We start from the raw sequence: 25,835 nt of genomic DNA on the forward strand, positions 1-25,835 counted from the left end.
GGATGCACATAAATAGAATGTGTGCAAGAATTTGCTGGGGGATTCACAGACTAACAGATTAACAGGAGCCGCAGTGAAAGTGATTCTTGCACTGCTTCTATTGGAATGAGCAGAAACCTGGAAAGCAAGGTGCTGGGGATTTCAAGAATTGCTGGGAGTCATCGTGGAACAAGTAAATACATGGGCTGTGTCGGGGTAACTAAGAGTAAAAACAGATGCATGTATACTTCCATGTACACCAATGCTAGGAGTAGTAAATAATTTTGATGAATTTGAAGTGCTGATTAAGATATCAAAGGCAGATACTGTTAGGATATCATAGACATGGTGTCACGCAGACATAAGGAATGGAGAACTGGAATTTGGAGAGTACAATGTGTAGAGAAAGGAGAGACAGGAGAGGAAGGGAGGAGAGCTTATGCTATTAGTTAAGAAACACTAAATCTAAGAAAGTGCATCCAGTTAATATGAGTGGACAGTGAAATGTGAGTCAATCTGGTGTGACATAAGCACTGGGAAAGGAAAAATGAGGGTAGGAGTACATTATAGACTTAAGGACTCTCATGAGTACAATGAGTAATTGTACAGAGAAATAGAGTGGGCCAGTAAATCAGAATGTCTTACAATGGGAAATTTTAACTTGCCAGATATTGACTGGAACTTGTGTATTGTTAATTTTCACACCAGCAAGCCTTATATAGATGATTGTTTTCTGCAGCAGCATGTTTGAGGGGCAACCAGAGGAAGTAATACTCTTAATCTGAAGCAGTGATTATCAGCAGTGATTATTCATGCATTAAGAATCTGCAGATAAAGGAATCACTAGGTGGCAGTGATCACAGGTACTGATGTGGGATTTACTTAGATTTAACTAGCATCAGAGGTAAAGGGTTCTTGCTTTTGTAAAGGTGACTACAGTGGTCCCAAACAGTTTTTAAATTCTATACAGTGGGACCAACTGATGATGTTACCAACAGCAAATTCTAAATTGCAAAGCATTCACATAATTAATGTTCCAAACTACTAGGCTTTTCATACCAACTAAGAAATACTATTCAAGGTTTTGACCTAAATGGATGTCAAATGAACTAATGAGATGCACTGAAAAACAGAAAAATGCATAGGATGCATCTAAATTATCAGGCAACACAGAAGCCCATCATAGATATAAGTTAGTCTATAATTGAGCCACAAATCAGGTTAGGCAAGCGAAGGCATAATACAAGAAATCTTTAGCAACAAATGCAAAGAAAAACAGCAGACTTCATTACTTATATAAACTCCAGAAGGAAGGGGATGAATCAGATTGATCCACTTGGTATCCACGGTTTGACTGCTGATGATCCTGCTCAGGTAGCTGACAAACCGAATTAGTATTTTTCATCTATATTCACACACAAGCAATTTTTTTAGAGAAGTGGAAGCCAGAAGTTTATCCAACTCTAACAGGGAGCTAAATGATTTTGTAATAACCAAATGCAAAGTGGAGGAGAAATTGTTGAAGTTAAACATAAGAAAGGCACCTGGGGTGGATGGAATCTATCCAGTTATATTAAAGGAGGCAGAAATGGAAGTAAATAAAACCTTAGCCATAATTGTGAGAGCATCTTTTATTCAGAGGAGGTCCCCACAGACTGGAGATATGCAATGTATCCCCAATTCACAAAGGAGGATGACATGAGTAATTACAGACCTGTTAGTTTAACTTCTGTTCTGGGGGAAAGTAATGGAGTTACTGGTTAATGCATTGCGGGATCATCTAGACAAGAATGCAGTAATACAACATGGGACTGTTAAGGGGAAGACTTGTCTCACCAATTTGATTGGATACTATGATGTGGTCACAAAGGAACTGAATGCAAAAAATAATTTTTATATCAGATACTGAGATTTCAGCAACTTGATACTGTTGCTCAAGAAAGACCACTGTACAAATTGAAGCAGTATGGCATTAAGGACAAGTTGCTGCTATGGATAAAGGGATGGTTGACTGGGAGTAGAGAGTGGTAATCAGTGGACACTGCTCTTCGTGATTAAAGTTATTAGTGGAGTCTCCCATGATTCAGTGTTCGGCACATTGTTATTTTATATATATATATATATATATACAGTAAACCCCCGCGAATAGTGGGGGTTACGTTCCTGAGAAATGTGGTGAATACCGAAAACGCGAATACTGAGTTATGGCTCCCATAGTAATAAAGGGGTTCCGTTCCAAAGTATGAAATATATAAGAAAAACTAGTCTAAAATTTTGTCTATGTATGTATTATATGTACCTTCATAACATAGACAGTACATAGTGAAATGCAAGCATATGGCATTGAAATGAAAATAAGAAACAATTTAATATTAAATGTAATATTTATTAGAAATTTCAAACAAATGTTTCAAAGCAGCACCTTTGCTAGCAAAAAAACTTATCCCGCAAGTGCTATCACCAGTTTCGCTAAAGTGTTGATAAAGGAGTTTTGCCTTTTCACGAATGAGGAGTGAAATTAATGGAATTTTATTTTGAGTTCGGTCTTCTATCCACAGATTTAAAGCTTTTTCCATTTTTTTTTCTAATTTAACATCACGAGTTACAGCAATTAGCGCATTTTCACGGACACTACGGTGGATTTTTTCTTCCAATTTTTTGATTGATCGTACCGTTGACTCATTGATTTTATAATGTTTTGCCACTGAAGAGACACTTTCACCATTAGAAATTTTGTCTAATAACTCAATTTTATTCGCTAATGTCATCACCTTCTTTGATATTTTCACATTTCCCTTGTTATTCGTAGCCATATTTTTGTATGGGTAAAAAAGAACTTGTCCACAATAAAGGCACTTTCTTCCGTTAACACACTCGAAAAAGTCTGTTTTACACAGCAAAATGGTAGATTTATCAATTTATAAATTTATTCAATTTATAAGCATATTAATTAAAAGCAAATGACTAAACCTTCCATGACAAGCGCACAACACTTACTGAACAAGGATTAGCGAGAAACATCCACGCTCGCGATTTTGTCACCCCCCCTCTCCCCCACCCACTGAGCGCCGTTTTGACCGGGAAAGATAATTTTAGATACGCTCATGTTTTTTTATAGCGGAAAATATTCACGGCGCTTTAAAATTTACATTTTTTTAGGTTTCATTTTATATTAAATCGGCGATCACGAATACGCGAAACCGCAAATACAGATACCGCAAATAGCGGGTGTTTACTGTATATATATATATATATATATATATATATATATATATTATATATCAATGATAAGTATATCAGGCTTAATGTCCAAGTTTGCAGATGATATGAAGGTTGGCAGGGTTGTTAATGACAGAACACTACTTCAACAGGATCTAGAAAAGTTGGGCAGATGGGCTGAGATATGGCAACTGAAGGTTAAAATTTAGAAATGCAGTACTTTGCATTTGCATAGTAGTAACCCCACAGTAATGTACCAAATGTGTGGTACTGTACTCGGTTAGTTAAGAATGAAAGAGATCTTGGGCTCTGAGTATGAGCTTGGCAAACCCAGGGTCCTGAGCTGGATGTCATCATTCTTCTCTTTCTTGGTGATTCCTTTCTACTTCTGTCTCTCTCTCTCTCTCTCTCTCTCAGGGTAATTGGGGAATTTTTTTTTTGGCTGGTGCAGCATAAGCCTCAGGCTTCCTTGTACCATATGGCTAATAATAATAATAATAATAAATAATAATAATAATAATTGTGCAGTTAGATATGAAGATTTTCTGAGCAGTGCAGACAAACTGCCAGAGGTGCTCATGGGGTCTTGTCAATAATATAGAGGAATTTGTTAGCAGTGATAAGGAGGTAATTAACCCTTTGTATAAGCTAAGTACTGCATACAGATCTGGAGGCCTCATTTTAGGAAGGATGTAGAGCTGCTGGAATGAGTACAGAGAAGGGCAACAAGATTGGTGAGAGGAACAAAGGGTTGCTCTTACCAAGAAATGCTTAAGTTCTGCAAATTGCAGAGTCTGGAGACTAGGCTCCTGCAAAGTAGTCTGACTGAGGTGCATAAGGCCTTGAATGGTTTGACCAAGCTCAATGCTGATGAGATTCTTCCTCTTGTTCAGATTACACGCTTGAGGGGGGCATAAATTCAAATTGAGGAAAGAAGAGGGGTTTGGGAGGACCATGAAATAAAATTAGCCCTAAGCATTTATAAGAGCCAAACCTACACTGAGAGTTTGATGTTGATCTGAATTTTCCTCACTCTAGTAATGTCCCCAGAATATTGTGATAAATTTGGTACAGTGCCTTTGATCCTTTTCAAAATTTTAGTACCTATTCAAAATCTTCCTCTGAACTTTTGTACAAAATATTCTCAGTGGATTACCCTATGTCCTCTTTTTTTTTTTTTTTTTTTTTTTAATGTGAACCTCACACACGAGAGGTATTAGAACCTATAGTACTTAGTACCGTGCTTGGATTGGAGGTTGAGAAGATGAAAGAAGATATTTGTTGACATTGGACTTGAATTTCTGTAGATTGTAATTTTCAGGAAATACGTATGAAGGAAGATTGTTCCAGAAAACGACAGTTGAATAAATAAATGAGAAAGATGAAAAGTTGGTTCTGTGGGTTTGAAGTTGGACAGTAAATGGATGTTGGCTGGTGGCGGCACATGTTTGGACTGTTTTGAAAGAGAGAGCGGGAATTATAGAAGCCAATTCAGAAGAACAGTGCCCATGGAAGTATCTATAGAAGAGGCATGCAGCAGAAACAGTACGTCTATGAGACAGCGAGTGGAGAGGGACCGTTAGAGATGAATCAATAATTAACCTAACTGCCCTCTTCTGAATGGAATCAAGAAGCCTGAGAGAGGTTTTGGGGACACCACCCCAGATGTGGGAACAATATTCCATGGCAGGGCGGATTTGCAACTTATACAGAGTGAGCAGCTGTTTGGAAGAAAAGTAACTCTGAGAGCGAAAGAGAAAACCAAGTTTTTTAGATGCAGAGGAAGCAATATTTGTAATGTGCTTGTGCCAAGAGAGATTAGAAGTCAGGGTAATCCCCAAAAGAGATATATCCTTTTTCCTAGAAATCAGAGTGTCACTAAAGATAAGCATAGGAGCAGAAGAATCCTTTATGCGCGATATAAGACAAGACTGAGTTTTAGAAGGATTGAAATCAACTAAGTTGTCTTTGCCCCACTGGAGAATTACCTGAAGATCGGCATTTAAGGAATTGGTAGCAGATTTTCGAGAAGTTGAAACTGATTGAGCAGGACAAGGTTTTTCAAAATGGAAAGTGGAATGCAATGTTCTATCATCGGCAAAACTATGGATAGGATTTCCAGTCAATGGAAGAAGGTCATTAATATACAAGAGGAAAAGAGTGGGGGGAAAGAACTGAACCTTGGGGGGACACCGGCATTAGTGGAGAAGTTAGAAGACAGAGAGCCATCTACCATCACCCTCAGTGAGCAATCAGAGAGAAAACTGGATAACCAATTACTAAAAACAGTTGGCAAACCATACGGTGGAAGCTCGTTTAGAAGACCTTTAGGCCAAACACGATCAAAAGCCTTTGAGATGTCAAGAGCAACTACTTGTGTTTCACCGAACCTTTCCATTGAATTAGTCCATAAATGGGTATAAGCCAGAATATCACCAGTAGATCGACACTGACGGAATCCATACTGGTGATCGTTGATCAGATGGAAGGTTTCTAGGTAGTTTAAGAGTTGGCAGTTAATTGATTTCTCCATTACTTTAGAAAGAGTAGAAGTAATTGCAATGGGACGATAATTGGATGGGAGGGATTTATCACCCTTTTTAGGAACTGGCTAGATATGAGCAAATTTCCAAGCAGAAGGGAAGACACCTTTGGAATAAGAAAGTGAAAAAAGGCAGCAAAGAACAGGAGTAAGTTCAGCAGCACAGGTTTTGAGAACAAGTGGAGAAATACCATCAGGACCTGGAGCTTTTTTTAGCATCAAGATATATAAAAATCCTTCTGATGTCCTTTTGATGGAAGACCACAGTAGGCATTGAATGGAGCGTGTCGGTAATGGTGGGAGGTGTTTTACCAAGATCATTAATACATGAGCTGGAAGAAAAATGGGATGCTAGCAGGTCAGCTTTATCCTTGGCTGAAGTGACAACAGAACCATCTGGTTTGGACAGAGGTGGGAGCAGAGATGGGCAAAAGTTGCGGCCAATAGCTTTGGCAAGAGACCTGAATGCTCGGCTGCCATTAGGGCAAGAAGCAAATTTTCTACTCTTTGCCTGTTTAAACTCTAGTTTGGACTGATTAATACCTGCTTTACAATTGTTGCGAGCTTTGGTGTAGGCAGAAAATGAAACTGAAGAATTAGAAACAAGCCAATTATGATATGCAACATTCTTCTCTTGAACAGCCTTAGCACATTTATTGGAAAACCAAGGTTTAGATAAAGAACGAGATTTTAAAGTGGAGTGTGGGATAAAGGATTCCATTCCTGCAAGAATAATTTCACTGACACGATCTGAGCAAACGTTGACATCAGAAGTTTTGAAACAGTAATCCGATCAAGGAAAAGAAGTCTCGCAGGTCATCCCATTTTGCATTCTTGTAATGCCAAACAACACGAGGTTGGGAATAGCCATGAAATAAAGGTTCCATTAGAGAAGAGACAATCACCAAGTTGTGATCTGAAGTGCCTAAAGGACCTCTCACTTCGAACGTGTACTTAGAAGGGTTGTTTGTGAGAAAAAGATCAAGCGTATTGGCTGTATGATTAGGATTGTCCAGTATTCTTGTAGGTAAATGAACAATCTGTGCAAGGTCATTAGTAATTGCAAAAGCCTCAGCATCTCGACCTGCTGGGTTGGTGTGACTAGAAAATGGAAGCCAGATGGAGTTGTGAACATTAAAATCACCAAGGAAAATTACTTCACTGTTAGGAAAGTTGGACTGGAGAAAGTCAAGTTGCAAAGAGAGTAAGTCAAAGAGCTCCAAGTGATCAGTGGAGTTGGGAGAACGGTAGAGACAACAGATGAATTTGACACAATGAGGTAGAGAGATTTTAAGCCAGAGAAGATCAAAGAGAGGAGATTCCAAATTGCCAAGTCTCTGACAGGGAATATCAGAACGGACATATGCACAAGTGCCACCTTTGAGGCGAAAGGAATCACACAGCGAATAATTTGGGCATCTGAGATGAGCAGTAGTTGAATCAACCGATAACTGTGATTCTGTCAGAAAAAGTACATGGGGTTTTGCAGACTGTAAGTGGAAATGGACATCGTTGAGATTAGAATCGAGACCATGTTTATTTGTGAAATGAATTAGGAAGTGCTTGGGAGGTTTAGATCTTTTCGCAGATAAGCTTGCTCTATTAGTTTGACAATTCATAGTGTATTCAATAGTAAGAAAAAGTGAGTGGGACATGCTGTATGAAGTAATGAAACTTTTGGATATGGTGTACACGTGGTAAGAATATACCCAGATCCTTGACATAATGTGGCCTCGACAATGCTCCCCGCATACACACTACTCGGACTCCTTCCAGTCAATATCTGGCAGAGTAGAGGTAGCAAGATTATACACTAGCTGATCCAGAAACCTTATAGAGAGTTACCTCCTAGAGAGTTACCCCTAGAGAGAAGCCTCCTAGAGAGTTAACAGCCAGCCTGCGAACACCGTTTTAGAGCTGTACCCTCGAAATGTAAGGAATATTGGATCTCCCCACGACATTCATCATAACCTCAAAAGTCATCAATCATACTGCATGATCGAAGAGATAGGGAAGGGTTGACCGGAACTTAGCTCTAGAGACTAAACATGGGTTCCACCACTTCAAGCCCCCAATAAGCAAAGTGGTGGTATTTCACCGGTTGATGAGAGTCATCTACCACCTAGTACTGCCTGGTAACATAGAGGGGCGGCGTTCCTCCATGTGGTGTGGGTGCCACACCTCGACCTCTGCTTACATTGGTTCACACCTGGGTGGTCACCCACCATGTACTTGTGCATGGAGGTTATACCCAGGATTACTAACAGTTCCACCATCGTGAAGGTGCAAGCAGAGGATTTGGCTGTCACAGACCGTCCGGACTTCACCAAGGTCCACTTGACTTGAATGTCACCCGAATATCAGTCCCATCAACGTTTTAGACTCTCAGATAGCAAGTACAGCTTGTCTGGCATATCTGAGAGAATGTCTGTGACAACCTCAAGGACCAAGTGCACTCTGTGCACTAGTATCCACCTCCCTCCAAAAAAAAGAACTGCTACACACATATCACTTCATAATTACTTATATCATGTGAACATCACATGGTGAGGTTTCAGTGAACATTTCTTGAGTACAGCATAGAAATTTTTAGCCACCGATGTATGTCATTTGTTAATCAAATGTGCTCGAAATGTACATCACTAACCTAACTTGTTTTTTGAGATGTTCGTGTATGTGCAAAACATTTTTTGTTTTATTCAGCTCCCAGTGGACAGATATTAATGAAATTTTATATTTGGGTGTTTTACAAAGATGTGCTTGGGCATTTCCAAATTTTATTAAAATAAGAACAACAAAAGTTTGTCAATTCATTTTCATAAAATATCAAGTTACCTAAGTATATAAATTGAAGTATGTTCCAGATATTCAGGCACTACTTTCCAAGGACAAGTCAGATTGATAGCAAGTTTTAGAATGTGCCCTTTAATTTCTTCAGAAGGTTTTATAATAGATTTTGGTTTAATATTCACTGCAGAAATCTATATTAGTTTTGGATGTGGAGTATTATTAGAGTGGAAAAAGTCAGACAATACTGAACTTGCAAGCATATGTTTTGTTGGCCTTTGAAAGATTTTAGGATTAATTTTGATTCCAAGGTCCCCTTCCTCCCAGAGAAACATTGTGATAAATATGGAACAGCTGCTCTGATCCTTCTGAAGCCTTCAGGACTTTTTTAGAATAGTCTTGTGATTCATTATACTAAATTTAATGTTGACAAGTTCACCTGAATCCCTCTCGAAAAAAAAAAAAACAACAACAACAGAGAGAGAGAAAGGAGTGACACAAATCTGACCTCATGGCTACCCATCACCACAATGTTCATGTGATAGATAGCATAAGATCAGATTTATTTATTATTTCATAATAAAATAAATAAATAAATGAATCTTTACTGAATGTACCACAAACTCCGTTAACCTCCTGTTATTTGTTAATTGAATAAACCTGAAATGTAAAGAAATGCATATGTTACCTAACTTGTCTCATGCTGATTGAGATATACCCAAAAAATTTTGTTTAGGGGTGAAGAGAGAATGGACTTTGTATTGGTAGCTTTTACAAGGATCAACACATGACAGTACAATTATATAATATAAAATAAGATGTTCTAGGTGTTCCTTTAGCCCCCTTAGCCTTCTGTATTACATAATTAATACTGATTGTATCACTACAGCTGCCTTCTCATACTGTTGTATTAAATAATTATTTGCTTCTCCTGCAAAAAAAATGTTACTCTTCAAAAACCAATTATGCTGTAAATGTTTGGAAGATAACAGATTTCTTCCTTCATTTATTATTTTCACAAATTTGGAGAGAGCCATTTGGAAGAAATGATGTTGCTGAAGCAGAGAGGTTTAAATATTTGTATATATTTTTATTTTTGTTGCAGATTTTAATGCTATATTAATTATCATTAAAAAATTATTTTTTTGGATCTTTAATTTTATTCACTTACTACTTTTAAAGCTACTATTACAACTTTTATCTAAACCTTTTCAATATTTTTTTACATGCCACTATTTTTCTAAACTAATCCAGCAAAACTTTCATTATCATTTTAATTTCAGACGAACCTCATAATAATCTTTAATGAATGATTATTTCAATTATTGAAATTTCTTGATTATTAATCATTCAGTTATTCCCATATCCACTACTTCTGATTATAAAGCTTTAAGAAAATGCTTGAAAAAGTACATTTCAAAAACCTTACCCATCTCTGTATTACTGTGGCAGCTTTCTGTTTTCTCATTGATACTTTTAAATTTTTCATCTGTTTCCTTATACAATATCCTCTCCACACTGATTGTATCACTACAGCTGCCTTCTCATACTGTTGTATTAAATAATTATTTGCTTCTCCTGCAAAAAAAAAAGTGAATTTACTTTTGCAAACCATATTTTGAAATAATATATGCAATAGTACTTTAATTGCTATGCTAAAATATAAGAGAATAAATATTAGTGCAGAGTATGTATAATTTTTCAATAATATTTCATAAGTGAATACACAACGGGGGGGGGGTTAGTTTTTTTTTTTGGGAGCATTAGCAACTAAGGCCATATTGCTCCGGTGCGGTGGTCATTCCCTGACCTTTCCGCATGCTCCGTATTTGGTGGTGACGGGCTCGAACCCCGGTCTAATCAAGAAGCATGTGCTACGCACTGCTGCTCCTTCCCACCTGGCTACGGAGGCGCCCTGACTGGGGGGGGGAAATAATGGAAACACCTGTGATAAGATTTATAGTAATAATATGGTGTTGGAACACCCTTTTCTTTCAAAAGAACTTGTATTCTATGGGAAATATAATCAAATAAATCTTGAACCTGTTTTCACGGAGGAATATTTTAAGCTGCTCGAGCAAGGAAGGTGGAGAAAATCTACTTCTCACTCTTGTCTACAAATATACCCACATTGTATTAGTCTTAGTAGTGGCAAATAATGCAAAAACGCAAGCTTATAGAGCATAAGCCAAAAAAAACCAAAAAAACTACCCACCTCATCCATCTATCCTTTCCAAGAATTTGTCAAGTTATTCCTTGAATTTATTCAAGGTACTCACTTCCACAACAACAGATAGCCGTCTGTTCCAATAATCAACCATCCAGTGGCTGAAGGTAACTCTTGCATATCTATCCTGAACCATCCTTTCTCAATTTGAATTTATGCCCCCCCACTCATGTATGTGTGTACAACAGTCTTTTATGTGCAACAGTATCAAAAGTGGTGCCTCCGTAGCCAGGTGGGCAGGAGCAGCAGTGCGTAGCACACGCTTCTTGATTAGACTGGGGTTCGAGCCAGTGACCACCAAATATGGAGAATGCAGAAAGGTCAAGGAATGACCATTGCATATCACCGGAGCAATATGGCCTTAGTTGCTAATGCTTTTAAAAACCAAATAACAACAACAACATATCAAAAGCCTTCCTGAAATCCAAGTATATGATATCAAAATTATTTTGTTGCATCCAGTTCCTTTGTTACTGCATCAGAATATCCAACTAGATTGGCCAGACAAGACTGCACATTAACAAATCCATGCTGTGACTGCATTATAATTGCAGTCCTGTCTAGATGGTGCTTCATTAAGTCTTTAACCAGTAACTCCACTATTTTCCCTTGAACAGACATTAAGCCAACAGGTTCTGTAATTATTCATGTCACCTTTTGATCCCCTTGTGTGAATTGAGGATACATTTCCACATCTCCAGTCCGTAGGGACCTCCCCTGAATTCAAGGATGCTCTCATAATAATGGCTAAGGGTTTACTTACACCCTTTGCTGTCTGCTTTAATAAAATCAGATAGATCCCATCTGCCCCTTTTTTATGTTTAGGTTCAGCAATGTCTCTTTCAATTTCTGTTCAGTTATCACAAACTCATTTAGCTCTTTGTTAAGTTTCATAAACTTCTGGCTTCCCCCTCCCCTACAGAATACCTTGTGTGTGAATGTAGGTGCAAAATATGTATTTAGTTTGTCATCAACCCGAGCAGGGTCACAACAGTTAATCCACCTGACATCGAGTGGCCCAATGTTATTCAATCCCTTCCTTCTACTGTTAATACAAGCACAGAAGTGTTTGCTGATGTTCTTTGCATTCTTTGCCAGAGTTCTCGTAATCTGCCTTAGCTTGCCTAACCTCCTTTGTGACTTGATTGCAGAGTAGTTTATATCAACCATAGACTTCAGTATCCCACACATTTTTCTTCTCTGTCACAAGTCTCATCAGTTCAGCTGACATCCATTTAGGTCTAAGCCTTTTAACAGCATTTCCTAGTTTAAAGCACAATAAAAGAGCACTTTCTACAAAAACAACCGCTTCCTTAGAGCACATTCTAGTTTTTGAGTGGATAAAATGCAATATGGAAACGACCGATTCTGACATCTGCATTGACGATATGCAAAACAGATTTAAAGAATATTGTGATAAATGAACAAGCAGATAGCATGCAACATGATATGCCTCCTGGTCAAGCCCTACTAATTAACCAACCTGTGAACAAGAATACAGTTCAGCATGAAATTAACCAATTAAGCCTTGAAAGTAGTGAAAGCCCTGACGGCATCCCTAGGTTTATTATTAGAGCTGCAATAAGACTTTGTGCCTTTACTTACCCGTGCTATAAAGTATAGATACATATGACCAGGGTATGTCTGCCAGGAGCAAAAGTTGATGACGTAGAGCAGGTATCATCTTTTAAGGGCACAAAAGGTGATATCATTAACACTAACGACATTAAGTGTAGGAGATCTGCAGATTTACTTAGCAAGTACAAGTCAGTGTTGAAAAAAAGTCGTGAGTTAGGGTTAAATTTGAAAGTGTCTGCAATCCAGTCCAGACATGATAGGAGAGAGTATATGATGAAAGCCTTGTCAATCAATTCTGCCAAGGAGAGATGGTGCAGGGCCCATGGCGTAAATTTTTCTCAGTGTGGTCTGTGCTTGTTAACAGGAGAGAAAGATTGCTTCTACAGGGATGGGATACACTTAAATAGAAAGAGTGCAAGATTAATTGCTGATGCTATTGAGGCAATGTTAGGCGGGTCGGAAAACTGATAGCTTAGGGGGATTCACAGATTAACAGTAGCTGCAGGGAGAGGTGGAAATGATTCTTAAACTGTATCTGTTGAAATGAGCAGCAGCCCAGAAAGCAAGTTGCTGGGGATTTCAGCAACTGCTGGAAGTCATGAAACAAGTAAGTAAATACGTGGGCTGTGTTAGAATAACTAAGAATAAGAAAGGGTGTATGTATACTTGCATGTACACTAATGCTAGGAGTATAGTAAATAAATTTGAAGAATTTGAAGTGCTGGTTAAGACATCCAAGGCGGATATTGTTGGGATATCAGAAACATGGTGTCACTCAGATAGTTTCCATAATATGATGAAGAATTGGAATTTGGGGAGTACAATGTGCACAGAAAGGTTAGGAATAGAGGGGGGATTATGCTGTTAGTTAAGAAATACAAAATCTAAGGAATTGCATCCAGTTGACATTGATGGACAGTGCAATGTTGAGTCAGTTTGGTGTGATATAAGCACTGAGAAAGCAAAAACGAGGGTAGGAGTTTGTTATAGGTCTTGTTATAGGTATAATTGTTCATTGTACTCTGATGAGTACAATGAACAATTATACAGAGAAATACAGTGGGCCAGCAAATCAGAGTGTCTTATAATGGGGGATTCTAACTTCCCAGATATAGACTGGAAACTGTGGGCTGGTCACTCGCACACTAGCAAGGCTTTTGTGGATTTATTGGATGATTGTTTTCTACAGTAGCATGTTAGACAGGCAACAAGAGGGAGTAACACTCTTGATCAGATCATCAGCAGTGGTTATTCATGCATTAAGAATTTACAGATAAAGAAACCACTAAGTGGAAATGATCATAGTGTACTGATGTGGGATTTACTTAAAGATGTAACTACCATCAGGGGTAAAGGGAAGGGTTTTTGCTTTTGTGAAGGTGGCTACAGTGGTCTCAGAGATTTTTTAGAGTCCCCATGGACTGGAACCAACTGATGATGTTACCAACGGGAAATTCTAAATGGGAAGCATTCGATGAAATAATTTTGGAAGCTACTAAGCTTTTTGTTCCAACTAAGAAATACTGTTCTAGGTTTAGGCTCAACTGGATGTCAGATGAACTAATGAGACTCGTGGCATGGGATGCACATAAAATTGCATGGGATACATATAAAATGTCAGGCGACACAGAAGCCTATGGTAGACACAAGCTAGTCTGTAATCAACTCACAAAGGGGGTTAGGCAAGCAAAAGCATTTTGAAAAATCTTTGGCAAAGGATGCAAAGAAAAACAGCAAAGACTTCTTTACTTATATAAATTCTAAAAGGAAGGGGATGAATCAGATTGGTCCACTTAATATCAATGGTTTGACTGTAGAAGATCATTCTCAGATAGCTGCCAAACTAAATGAGTATTTTGCATCTACATTCATACATGAGTTATTCAAGGAGGAGAAGGCCAGATGTTTATCAAATTCTAACAGGGAGTTAAATGATTTTGTAATAACTGAGAACAAAGGTGGAGGAGAAATTGTTGAAGTTAAATATAAGAAGGGCACCTGGGGTGGATGGGGTCTATCCAGTTATATTAAAGGAGGTACCAAAGGAAGTAAGCAAACCCTTAGCCATAATTATGAGAGCATTATTGTACTTGTTGGGGGGGAGTCCCCATGGACTGGAGATGTGCAAATGTACCTCCAATTCACAAAGGGTGGGAGATCAAAGGGTGACACGAGTAATTACAGACCTGTTAGTTTGGCTTCCATTCTAGGGAAAATAATGGAGTCACTGGTTATAAAAGCATTGTAGGATCAGCTAGACAAGACAGCAGTAATAATTCAGACACAGCATGGGTTTACCAAGGAGAAGTCTTGTCTGACCTATTTGATTGGATACTATGATGTGATCACAAAGGAACTGGATGCAAAAAATAATTTTGATATCATATATTTGGATCTTAGAAAGGCTTTTCATACTGTTGCACATGGAAGACTACTATACAAATTGGAACAGTATGGCATTAAAGGCTATTTGCTACAATGGATAAAAGGATGGTTGAGTGGGGGAAGACAGAGTGGTAATCAATGGATACTACTCTACATGGACTAATGTTATTAGTGGTGTCCCTCAGGGTTCGGTGTTGGGCCAATTGTTGTTTTATGCATTTATCAATGATATTGATGAAGGTATATCAGGCTTAATGTCCAAGTTTGCAGATGATACAAAGGTTGGCAGGGTTGTTAATAACAGTATGCTGCTGCTGCAACAGGATCTGAAAAATTTGTTGGGTAAATGGACTAAGACATGGCAACTGAAGTTTAACATTGACAAATGCAATGTACTGCATATGGGTAGCAGTAACCCCAGAGAAATGTAACAGCTGGGTGATGTTACACTTAGGATAGTGGAGAATGAAACAGACCTGGGGGTAATTGTGCAGTCAGATATGAAGTTTTATGAGCAGTGTAGGCACGCTGCCACAGTAGGTCATGGTGTCTTGTCAATGATATACAGGAATTTTGCAAGCAGGGATAAGGAGGTGATTACAAAGGAGTGCTCTTATGAAGAAAGGCTTAAGTTCTGTAAATTGCAGCTTTTGGAGACTAGGCACCTGCAAGGCGATCTGATTGAGGTGTATAAGGCCTTGAAAGGATTGAGCAGGCTCAATGATGATGGGATTCTTTCTCTTGCTCAGATTATAAACTTGAGGGGCATAGATCCAAATTGAGGAAAGACAGTTGTAGAATAGATGTTTCAAAGTTTGCTTTTAGCCAGCAGGTAGTTGATTGCTGGAACAAACTTCCATCTGTTGTTGTGGAAATTGATAGCTTAAATAAATTCAAGGCAGAACTAGACAAACATTTGGAACGAATGGATCAGTGAAATTAGAAAGGGTTTCTTTTTTTTTTTTTTTTTTTTTGCCTGATGCTGTATAAGCTTGCTTTCTTGCATCACATACCTCTACTAATGCTAATGCATAGATGCAAATCCTACAATAGCCATAATGTAGTATTTATAGACAGGTTCAAAGCTTTTTTAATTCACATTTGAAAAAAAATTGTGAAGTATATATGTATGAAATTATTTATCTCTTGATGCAATTAATTCACAAAGACTGGTTCTTTCAAAAGTATGAACAAACCTATAGAAGGCATTTATCTCTCAAATTGTAAGGCTTCCACAATGAATTCAATTCACACAGACAGAGAGAGGATCAGTGCAGTCCGAGGGAGGGAAGTGCAACTGAAAGTGTAAAGTCCCTGGTGGTTCAGGTCACGTCACCCGGTGACCTATACTACTTGAGTTTTGTGAATGCTTGTAGAGACCATACTCTCATAAGCACCATTACTAATATGAATACTAACTTTCTTTCCTGTTCCTGTTGTTGTTGTTTGGGGTTTAATGGCGCAAGAGCAACTTCGGCCATATTGTGCCTGTTCAAGTTTTGTTATTTCCTGTTATATTGTTACTGATTTAACATATTAGATACGATTAGTTAAGTTTATTAAACTGAGGTATGAAAAGAGTTCAGTGACGTTTGCTTTTTCTCCCATAATGAGTTGAAGGCTTAACGGCTCATTTGAATGCGATTTGAAAGCTGATTGGCGGGCAATTTGGTATCGTGGACATTCTATGATGATGTGCTTCAGCGTTAGTGTGGTCAGACACTGAGGGCATTGTGGAGGATCGTCTTTCATTAGCAGGTAAGAGTGTGTTAAATATGTGTGTCCGATGCGAAGCCGGGCGAGGATAACCTCTTCGTGTCTGTTTGACTGAAAACTTGATTTCCAGGATTTCTGCTGTTGTTTGATTTGGTATAATTTATTGTTTGTTTGAGATTTCCAGATCTGCGTCCATATATTTTCAGAGGCTTTTCGATTGATGTTTTTAAAGTCATTGAGCAGTATTTTATGCAAGTGAGAATTTTTGTTAGACGGATGTTTTGCAGCATCATCCGCAAGTTCATTGCCGAGTATTCCAAGTGAATCTGACTCTTTGTTTGTTTTTCGTAAGGTGTGATAAGGAGGAAAGAATTTTTCTTACATACGGATGAGATGGATGATCTTCTGTCTGTAAAGCATATATTGCACTTAACGAGTCTGTGAAAATGATACTTTTTACGGGGGAAGTTTTGGCAATGTGATCTAGGGCGAGACTTATTGCAAACAGTTCAGCACTAAAAATACTGCACTCTATTGGAAGAGACTGTGAGATTATGCTGTTTGGCAATACAACAGCAGCACCAACGTGTGTGGCCATCTTGGATCCATCAGTGTACAGATGAGAATAGTCAGAGAATTGTGTTACATAAGAGGAATGTAGCTGTTTTATATTTTGACTTGGGATATTGTTCTGTTTCCATTTTATGAGGACCATGTCACAGTCAACTGAACTGATTTCCCAAGGTGGAAGGGCTGTGGGGGTATCTTGGTAGATTTTATCCATACTTAAGTTCAATTGTGAGAGTATTTCTTTTAGTCGGATACCTGCAGGTTTGCATATATTAGGTTTGTTCGTATATAAATTTTCCCATTTCGGTTTATTCCTGTCCCTCTTGGAAGACATACATCATTTCAGTTTCTTATAATCTCTCTCAATATATCTTATACACAGTTATTCTCAGGTCCAACATACTCAAATAACTGCTCTTTCACACACATTCACTTTACAGTAAAGGGGATACAATACATAGTACAACACATAGGGCTGTAGGGGAAGAATTTTATATTCCAATCAGTTTTTTTTTATAGTTTAAAATGAGAAACTTTAAAAACATTATCCTTAATTTTGACATTATATTCTATAAAAAGATTAAAAACGATATAAAAAAAAAAAAATCCCAACAGCCTTAGGGCCAAATCTCAAAGCAATAAAATGGGAGGGGGTAGCTCTTGAAAATAAACACAAGAATAGGCACTGCAAAGAACTTTTTTACAGTTACATTTTTCTAATTAAAAAATGATTAATGATCTGAAATGAATACTATACCAGAGGAACAGTAAAATTTACACTGATGTAATTCTAATAGATATTTAAATATTTATGTTTTTCTTTTCTTGGCATTCACAATACATTATGGTGCCAATTATTGTGATAAGAAACCTAACTCATAAGATGTGTCCTAAACTTATGCAACTTTGAGAGAAGGGGGAGATATGCATATAAAAATTTTTGCATTTGTAGACTTACTTGTAAGGGAGAATTTTCCCAGTACTAGAGGCAGATAGAAGTAACAAGAAACATGACTTGGTCCTTGCAATAGCTTGCAAGGACCAAGTCATGTTTTCTCATAGTACATGGGAAACATTATATCCTCATTCAAGCTTTATATTTCTAAGACAATCAAATAGGGTAATCCTAGGCAGGCTGTAGTAAGTCCCTTCAATGTTGATTTACAGAGTGTTAAAATTGTGCATAGTCTGCAACACAAGCATTTGGCAGCTGAACACCTGAAGAAGGGAGTAAAAACTCTGAGATCTCAAACAGTCACATAAAACATCCCAAAATCCAGAACAGTAGTAGTAGTAGTGGCATGTGATTCAAGAAAGCAAGTGTATGAGCTTATGCAGCATCAGCCAAAAAAAAAAAAAAAAAAATCACACCATTCCCTCCAAATGCCTGTCCAGTTCCTCCTTAAATTTATTCAACCTATCAACTTTCATGACAGATGGAAGTTTGTTCCAGCAATTAACCACCTGCTGGCTAAAGGCAAATTTCTGTACATCTATTCTACATCTGTCTTTTCTTAATTTGAATTTATGCCCCCTTAGGTTCGTAATCTGAACAAGTGGAAGGATCCCATCAGAATTCAGCGTGCTCAACCCATTCAAGGCCTTATACACCTCAATCAGATCACCGTGCAGGTGCCTAGTCTCCAGCCACTGCAATTTGCAGAACTTAAGCCTCTCTTGGTAAGAAGATCCCTTCATTCTCCTCACCAATCTTGTTGCCCTTCTCTGTACACGCTCAAACAAATCTACATCCTTCCTAAAATGAGGCCTCCAGACCTGTATGCAGTACTCAAGGCATGGCCTGACCATTGCCCTATACAGTGGGACAATCACCCCCTGCTAGCAAAATTCCTATATATCATTGACAAAACCCCATGACCTGCCCTGGCAGCCTGTCTGCATTGCTCAGAAAACTTCATATCTAGACTGCACAATTACTCCCAGGTCTTTTTCATTTTCTACCACCTTAAGTGTATACGTGTTAAGTGTATACCTTAAGTGTATAAGTGTTTTCTACTACCGAGAGAAATGTACCAACACAGTTGGTACTTTTCTCTCGGGTTACTTCTACCCATATGCAGTACTTTGCATTTGTCAAGGTTAACTTCAGTTGCCACTTCTTAGCCCATCTGCCCAAATTATCTAGATCCTGTTGCAGTAGCACACTGCCATTACTGTCATTAACAACCCTGCAAACCTTTGTATCATCTGCAAACTTCGACACTAAGCCTGATATACCTTCATCAATATCATTGATAAATATACAAAACAACAGTGGACCCAACACCGAACTTTGTGGGACTCCACTAATAACATTATTCCACGAAGAGCAGCACCCATTGATTACCACCCTCTGTCTTCTCCCACTTAACCATCCTTTTATCCATTGTAGCAACTTACCCTTAATACCATTCTGCTCCAATTTGTACAATAGTCTTCCATGCGCAACAGTGTCAAAAGCTTTCCTGAAATCCAAATTAAAAAAAAAAAAAAAAGTAAATTGCAGCCATTATCAACCCACTGCAGGATGGAAGCCTCCTCGACAATTCATGCTGAGGGAAATGGACCATAATCTGCCACGCTGGTCCAGTGCTGGTTGGCAGATCGACTGTATTTAGCAGTCAGGGGCTTGAACCCCGGTCTACTCAAAGAGCGCGTGCCACTGCACTCCTGCTCCTGACCACTCGGTTACGGAAGCGCCAAAATTATTTTTTGCATCCAGTTCCTTTGTAACCACATTCAGTAGTCACTAAATGAGGGTGAAAAGCTATATTGCAAAGGTAACACATATATAGCAGGAGTAAGTAAGTAAGTTCTAGGTGAAAGTATGGAGCAGCCCTGCTCCATATGTTTGCCCACTGAAAGTCATTGGGTGGTTTAGGTCACATCACCCAGTGACCAAACACCACAAACAAATCGGAAATAGAGTTAAATTATTAATTATAAATTATTTACAGGCTAAAATTATCAGTTGAATTATCAATTGAATGTAGGATTAATTTTAGGATTATTAGGAAATTCAGAAAATATATAATTACTTGCTGCCATTGCTACCTCATCACTACAAAGAACAAAACAGCGAAAAATTTGAGATGTGATCTAACTAATATGGGTTTTAAAGGGCTTGCACACACGCACACATACATACAGACACATGCAGTGGGTTTTCCATATCTCATTGTTAGGTTGATATGACGAATTAGTGCTTTTTTATATAATCCATAGGCTGTGTCTAATAATAATATTATAGATAAGGTTAATCTAAAGAATTAGCCATTTTATAATCTCATTACCAGAGGTTAGTATAATAACAATAGGGTATATAAGGTCATAAGGCCTCCGTAGCCGAGTGGGCAGGAGCGGGAGTGCAGTAGCACACGCTCTTTGAGTAGACCGGGGTTCAAGCCCCTGACTGCTGAATACGGTCGATCTGCCAACCCGCACTGGACCAGCGTGACAGATTATGGTCCATTTCCCTCAGCATGAATTGTTGAGGAGGCTTCCACCCTGCAGTGGGTTGATAATGGCTGCACTTTACTTTATATAAGGTCATAGTAAAGAGATAAGTAAACTATTAGTCATAATTCAGTTCAGAATGCTTGAGGCAAAATGTTTGTATCTATTTTTAATTCGGAATAAGACTTTTTTGTAAATGTGGATGTTTTTCTATTTCTATACCTTTGTTACAATTAATATGTAATAAAATTAATATGTTGTCCATGGCTCCTAATTAAAAAAGGTTCTTTGTAAATTCTGCAGTGGTGACATCAGTTGGTTGAGAAGATTCTTTGTTAGAGGTAATGAACACAAAAAAAAGACATACAAAATTGTTGTCTATTTAAATCAGATCCAGCCTTTCGCATTTGGTGGGAAGACTGCAATATTAGCATTAGCATTAGTAGAGGCATATGATGCAAGAAAGCAAGCTTATGCAGCATCAACCAAAAAAAAAAAAAAAAAACTCCCATTTCACCTCTCCGTTCACTCCGAAAACCTGTCCAGCTCATCCTTAAATTTATTTAGGCTATCAACTTCCACAACAAGGGATGGAAGTCTGAACAGGTATTTGGAGCAAACGGAGGGGTGAAATGGGAGTGTTTTTTTTTTTTTGGCTGATGTTGCACAAGCTTGCTTTCTTGCATCATATGCCTCTACTAATGCTAATGCTAATACTGCAGTCTTCCCACCACATGTGAAAGGCTGGATCTGATTTAAATAGACAACAATTTTATGTGTCTTTTTTTGTGTTTATTGCCTCTAACAAAGAATCTGCTTTTGCTCTGTGCTTCTGGGAAAATCTTACCATTGTAGGTGGTATATAGAAGCTTTACAGAAGGATCTAGGCAAGGATCTAGCCTTGGGTCAGAGTTTTTAGCATATCTTTAAATGTGGTAGTCTTAGTATATCTAACAAAATGTACTTTTTAGCTATTTGTACAGTTAATTCACTAATTTGCAAAACATAGAGAATAGTTATGCACTGTTTATCTTCTTGTGGAATATTTCCAGTAATTCTGTTGGAAAATTTTCCTTCTTGAATTTTATTGTTCTAGAAATTAAATTTTGAGGTTATCCATAATTTCTAAAAATTGTGTGTTAGCTGACAAATTTCACAAAAGCGTGTTCTTTATCAAGAACACGCTTTTGTGGAGCTGGCACATTCACAGGATAAAGTTCTTAAGGACACTTTTTTTGGTACTAAAAGAATAGCGGATAAGAACCGAAGAACAGGCCCTATGTCAATTGGTTTCCTATATATTTTTGTTATAATGGTGTTATTTGTTCTAATAAGGAGAAGGTCCTGAAATAGTGTAATCTATCTTGTTCTAATTTGATTTTGAGACATGCAGATATAAGCTCTTGATGTATAAATGAAAGTACTTGAGCTCTTGCATGTTGTGTGGAAAAATCGTGAGGACATCATTTACATAGTGAATCCAAAAAACAGATTTAAGAGGGGATGTTATCTAAGACTATATCTTTAAATGTCTAAAAATCTGTGAGGAGGGAGGGATTGGCTATGCTTAGACCTAGCTTTTATTTGTACAGATTATCATTTAACTTGAAGTCACTTTCTTCTATAGATAAATTTATTAAACATAAGGATATTAGTAATTGCTAGAGGTTAGTGGGGGAGGTAGTGTTTAGTTGCTTACCAAGTAATCGGTGAAAGATAGTTCTGGTTTCTTTTTAATGGGAACATTCATAAACATGTCTAAATCTACAGCAAAAGAGGCAAAATCTTTGCTTTCTGCTTCTATTCTCCCCCCCCCCCCGACCACCTCGACCAAATGTGTTGGCTGGGGGGGGGCAGAACAGCCAAGCATTTACACCTTTCCCTTATACACAGGGAGCTAAAGGCCCCAAACACCTCATGGCACAAAGCTGGCAGAACCTCACACACACACACACACACACACACAAACACACACACACACACACACACACACACACACACACACACACACACACACACACACACACACACACACACACACACACACACACCAAACAGATACAGTAATCAATTTTTTGATTCCATGGTCCTTTCACAAAAAAGGACATCTTCCTTTCATGAGTGCTTTTTTGAAAAGGCAGTAAGGGCAATTACTGAATGATGGGCAGTTCATATTTTTATAACTATACTGATTTGTAATGATAATAGAGGGGAGGGGTTAGGCAATTAAAGTCTGAATATGGGAAAGCATTAACCATGAGAGCTAAGAATGGGGACAAGGAGTTTCATCCATGTGTAAACAAAAGACAAATGCATTCTTAGTAATTTTGAGTCCATTAGTGTTGTTAATCTGATTAATAAGATTAATACATTATTATAAATTATATGTGATCAATACAGCTAAGAAATTTTATAACATGGCTTTTAATCTCGAAGAATTATGATATTCGATAAATTAGACTTGCAATTTTTAAATTCAACATAAATAGCATTCAGGATGGCTAAATCATGTAGCAGGTCAGTGAAATTAATTTATAAATAATAACAGAATTGCGTAAAATGTATTCAGGTAGATTTATCACTTTCAGGATCAAGAATAATAGTGAGACAAATTTCTCTCGTATTTGATATTTCCAAGTACAGCACTTAAGTAATTTTATTAACCGTGAGCCCTGTACAGGTCTGGAGGCCTCATTTTAGGAAGGATGTAGGTTTGCTTGAGTGTGTACAGAGAAGGGCAACAAGATTGGTGAGGGAAATGAAGGGATCTTCTTACCAAGAGAAGTTTAAGTATAATGTAGTTATGCAACAAGTATTTTTTTTTCAATAATCATTTTATAATAGTCAGTAAAATTCAAGAACATTTATTGATGTTGATCTGGACATATATGATATTAATAAAGCTTTCTAATTGCATGCAATGATTTCGAAGTACAATGGATTTAAAATTTTTCATGTCCCCTGCTTTTCTTAGGACAGAAGGGCATGTTATTCATAAAATATGCAATTAATAAAAGAAGCAAATGATGCGTCTTGAGGAACTCCTTTTACAAATACAGAATGGGATGATGGTGTTTAAGTTTTAATCATGTTACGCCTATTATGAAAAACTGACGACTATAGCAGAGCCTGCATTACCTATGAATTGTAATTTGGTCATGCAGTACGTGAATGGGAGCGGAGTGAAAAACTCTGGCTGTGTATACTACTTGTTTGTTAGTGATAATTAATTTAGTACAAGGTCAAAAACGGTGATTGCCCAGCGATTGTAAACAAATCCATAGGGAATATTATTAAAAGCATTTTTAACAAAATTTGATAGTAAGATCTTGGATGCCACCTTTCTTCAAGATACTGAAAACTACTTCCCTGCACAAGTAGGTGCTAATCAAGTGGAGAATTTGTGATGTTAATCCCAAGAGGCACCGCACCGCTTGAAGGCCTCTCTAGCAACTTTCCAGTTGCTTCTGTTTTGTGCAATGGCCATCCATTTACTACCCACGAACTCGTGAATTTCATCTCTTCATCTCCGTTGTTGTCTTCCAGGTTTTCTTTTTTGCTCCTCTTGGATACCATTCTGTTATTTTCTTAGTCCATCTGTGATCATGTCGATTTGCTTCTCTTGGATACCATTCTGTTATTTTCTTAGTCCATCTGTCATCATGTCGAATGTTTGTGTTGTTGCCTAATCCATGTGTTTCTCTTCTTATCTAACAGTCCGATTACAAATATAATTCGTTCCATTCTTCGCTGTGTAGTTCTCAGCTTCTCTTCCATTCTTTTGGTGAGTGCCCAAGTTTCACTTCCATAAGTCATGGTGGGGAGTATACATTGGTTCATTATTTTACGTTTCAGGCAAATTCGGATAATGCTCCTTAGCATGTGACTATATTTCCTGAATGCTATCCATCCGAAATTTATTCTTCTCTTGATTTTCGTCCATTTATCATTATTACAGCTAATGACTTGTCCCACATAAGTATATGAAACCACCTTTTCAATCACTGCCCCAATGATTATATTCCTTCCTTTCTGGGGGCATACTTATTCATCGTTATTTTTGTTTTAGCCATATTCATCTTTAGTCCGAAATCCTTACTAACTCTGCATAACTGATTAAGATTTTTCTCTAATTCTTCGGGATCGTGGCTTATGATCACAATGTAATCTGGAAATCGTAAATGGTTTAGGTACTCTCCATTCACATTGACTCCTTTCTGCGACCAGTCCAATCTTCTGAAAACTTCAAGGGCAGCAGTAAACAACTTCGGAAATATTGCTCCTTGTCGAACTCCTTTCTCAATTTTAAATTTGCTACTGTCGTTGTCTAGTCTAGTAAAGAGGCAGCGTTCTCATATATTTTCTTCAAAATCACGGTGCTAACTCTCGTGAAGCCAGAACAGTGCCCGTCCCCCTTGCTTTGCTTATTCTTAGTTTCCCTTAATTGAATACTGTATAGTAAGGATTTTCACTTTGTTGTAATACTATAGTATACAGCCGACCGGGCTAGCCGAGTGGGTAAAGTACCTACCCGGCAACCCAAAGGTCGCGGGTTCGATTCCCGCCTTCGGCTTGGATCAAAGTACTGCAAAAACCTTGGGAGGTGCAATATGGCCACAGAAGCCGATGCGCCAACAACTACCAAATCAAAAAAAAAAAAAAAAATCTATAGTATATATTAGTGCCAAGTGAATGTAAACCTACGAAAACAAATACAGTTGCAAGAACCTTCAACATTATCTCATCTGATTGGAGACAGTTCAAATCTAGCTGAGTTTTTTTTCCTTCTTGAAGCAGACACTATTATTTAACAGATTTTAACATTTAAACTGCACTACTAAATAACCCCGGGGGCTCACATCTGGTGAGTATGGGCTTGGCACACCCAGGGTCCCGAGCTGGATATCATCATTCTTCTCTTTCTTGGTGATTCCCTTCTACTTTTGTCTCTCTCTCTCTCTCTCTCTCTCTCTCTCTCAGGGTAACTCGGGAACTTTTTTTTTTTTCTGGTGCAGCATAAGTCTCAGGCTTCCTTGCACCATTTGGCTATTAATAATAATAATATTAATAATAATAATAAATACAAAGAGGAAAAGAGTTAGAACCTTTGCTCAACAGAGAGAACAGAATTATAGATAAACCAGATGATACTATAATTTTTAGTGTTTTCCACCAACCATGGAATAAAACGAAAGACGAAAAACCCAAATTTTTAAAATATTTAATATTTACAATAAATGATTTAAAACAAAATATTACTGATAGTAATTTTAAAATAAAATAAAACAACTGTGATATACAGGATAATAATAAAATGCCGAATTTAAAATGCAATAAAATATACTGGGTTAAAAGCGCTAAAATACTAACTGAAGC

The 25,835-nt window shown here is 37.7% G+C and overlaps 1 protein-coding gene across 1 annotated transcript in view; it reads right to left on the reverse strand.

Moving 5' to 3' along the window:
* Nucleotides 1-9,970: 9,970 nt before the first annotated feature.
* The window catches only part of LOC150074912 (IQ calmodulin-binding motif-containing protein 1-like), a 199,182-nt gene continuing 183,317 nt past the window's right edge, over nucleotides 9,971-25,835 (reverse strand). Inside the window, exon 7 of the mRNA XM_090389381.1 lies at nucleotides 9,971-10,105. Coding sequence (XP_090245507.1) covers nucleotides 10,085-10,105 — 21 coding nt within the window. The 3' untranslated portion in view covers nucleotides 9,971-10,084. The remainder of the gene's footprint in view (nucleotides 10,106-25,835) is intronic.

Source organism: Mastigoproctus giganteus, unplaced genomic scaffold (genome assembly GCF_048544385.1).
Source record: "Mastigoproctus giganteus isolate SK-2022 unplaced genomic scaffold, ASM4854438v1 scaffold_15, whole genome shotgun sequence".
NCBI classification, from domain to species: Eukaryota; Metazoa; Arthropoda; class Arachnida; order Uropygi; family Thelyphonidae; genus Mastigoproctus; species Mastigoproctus giganteus.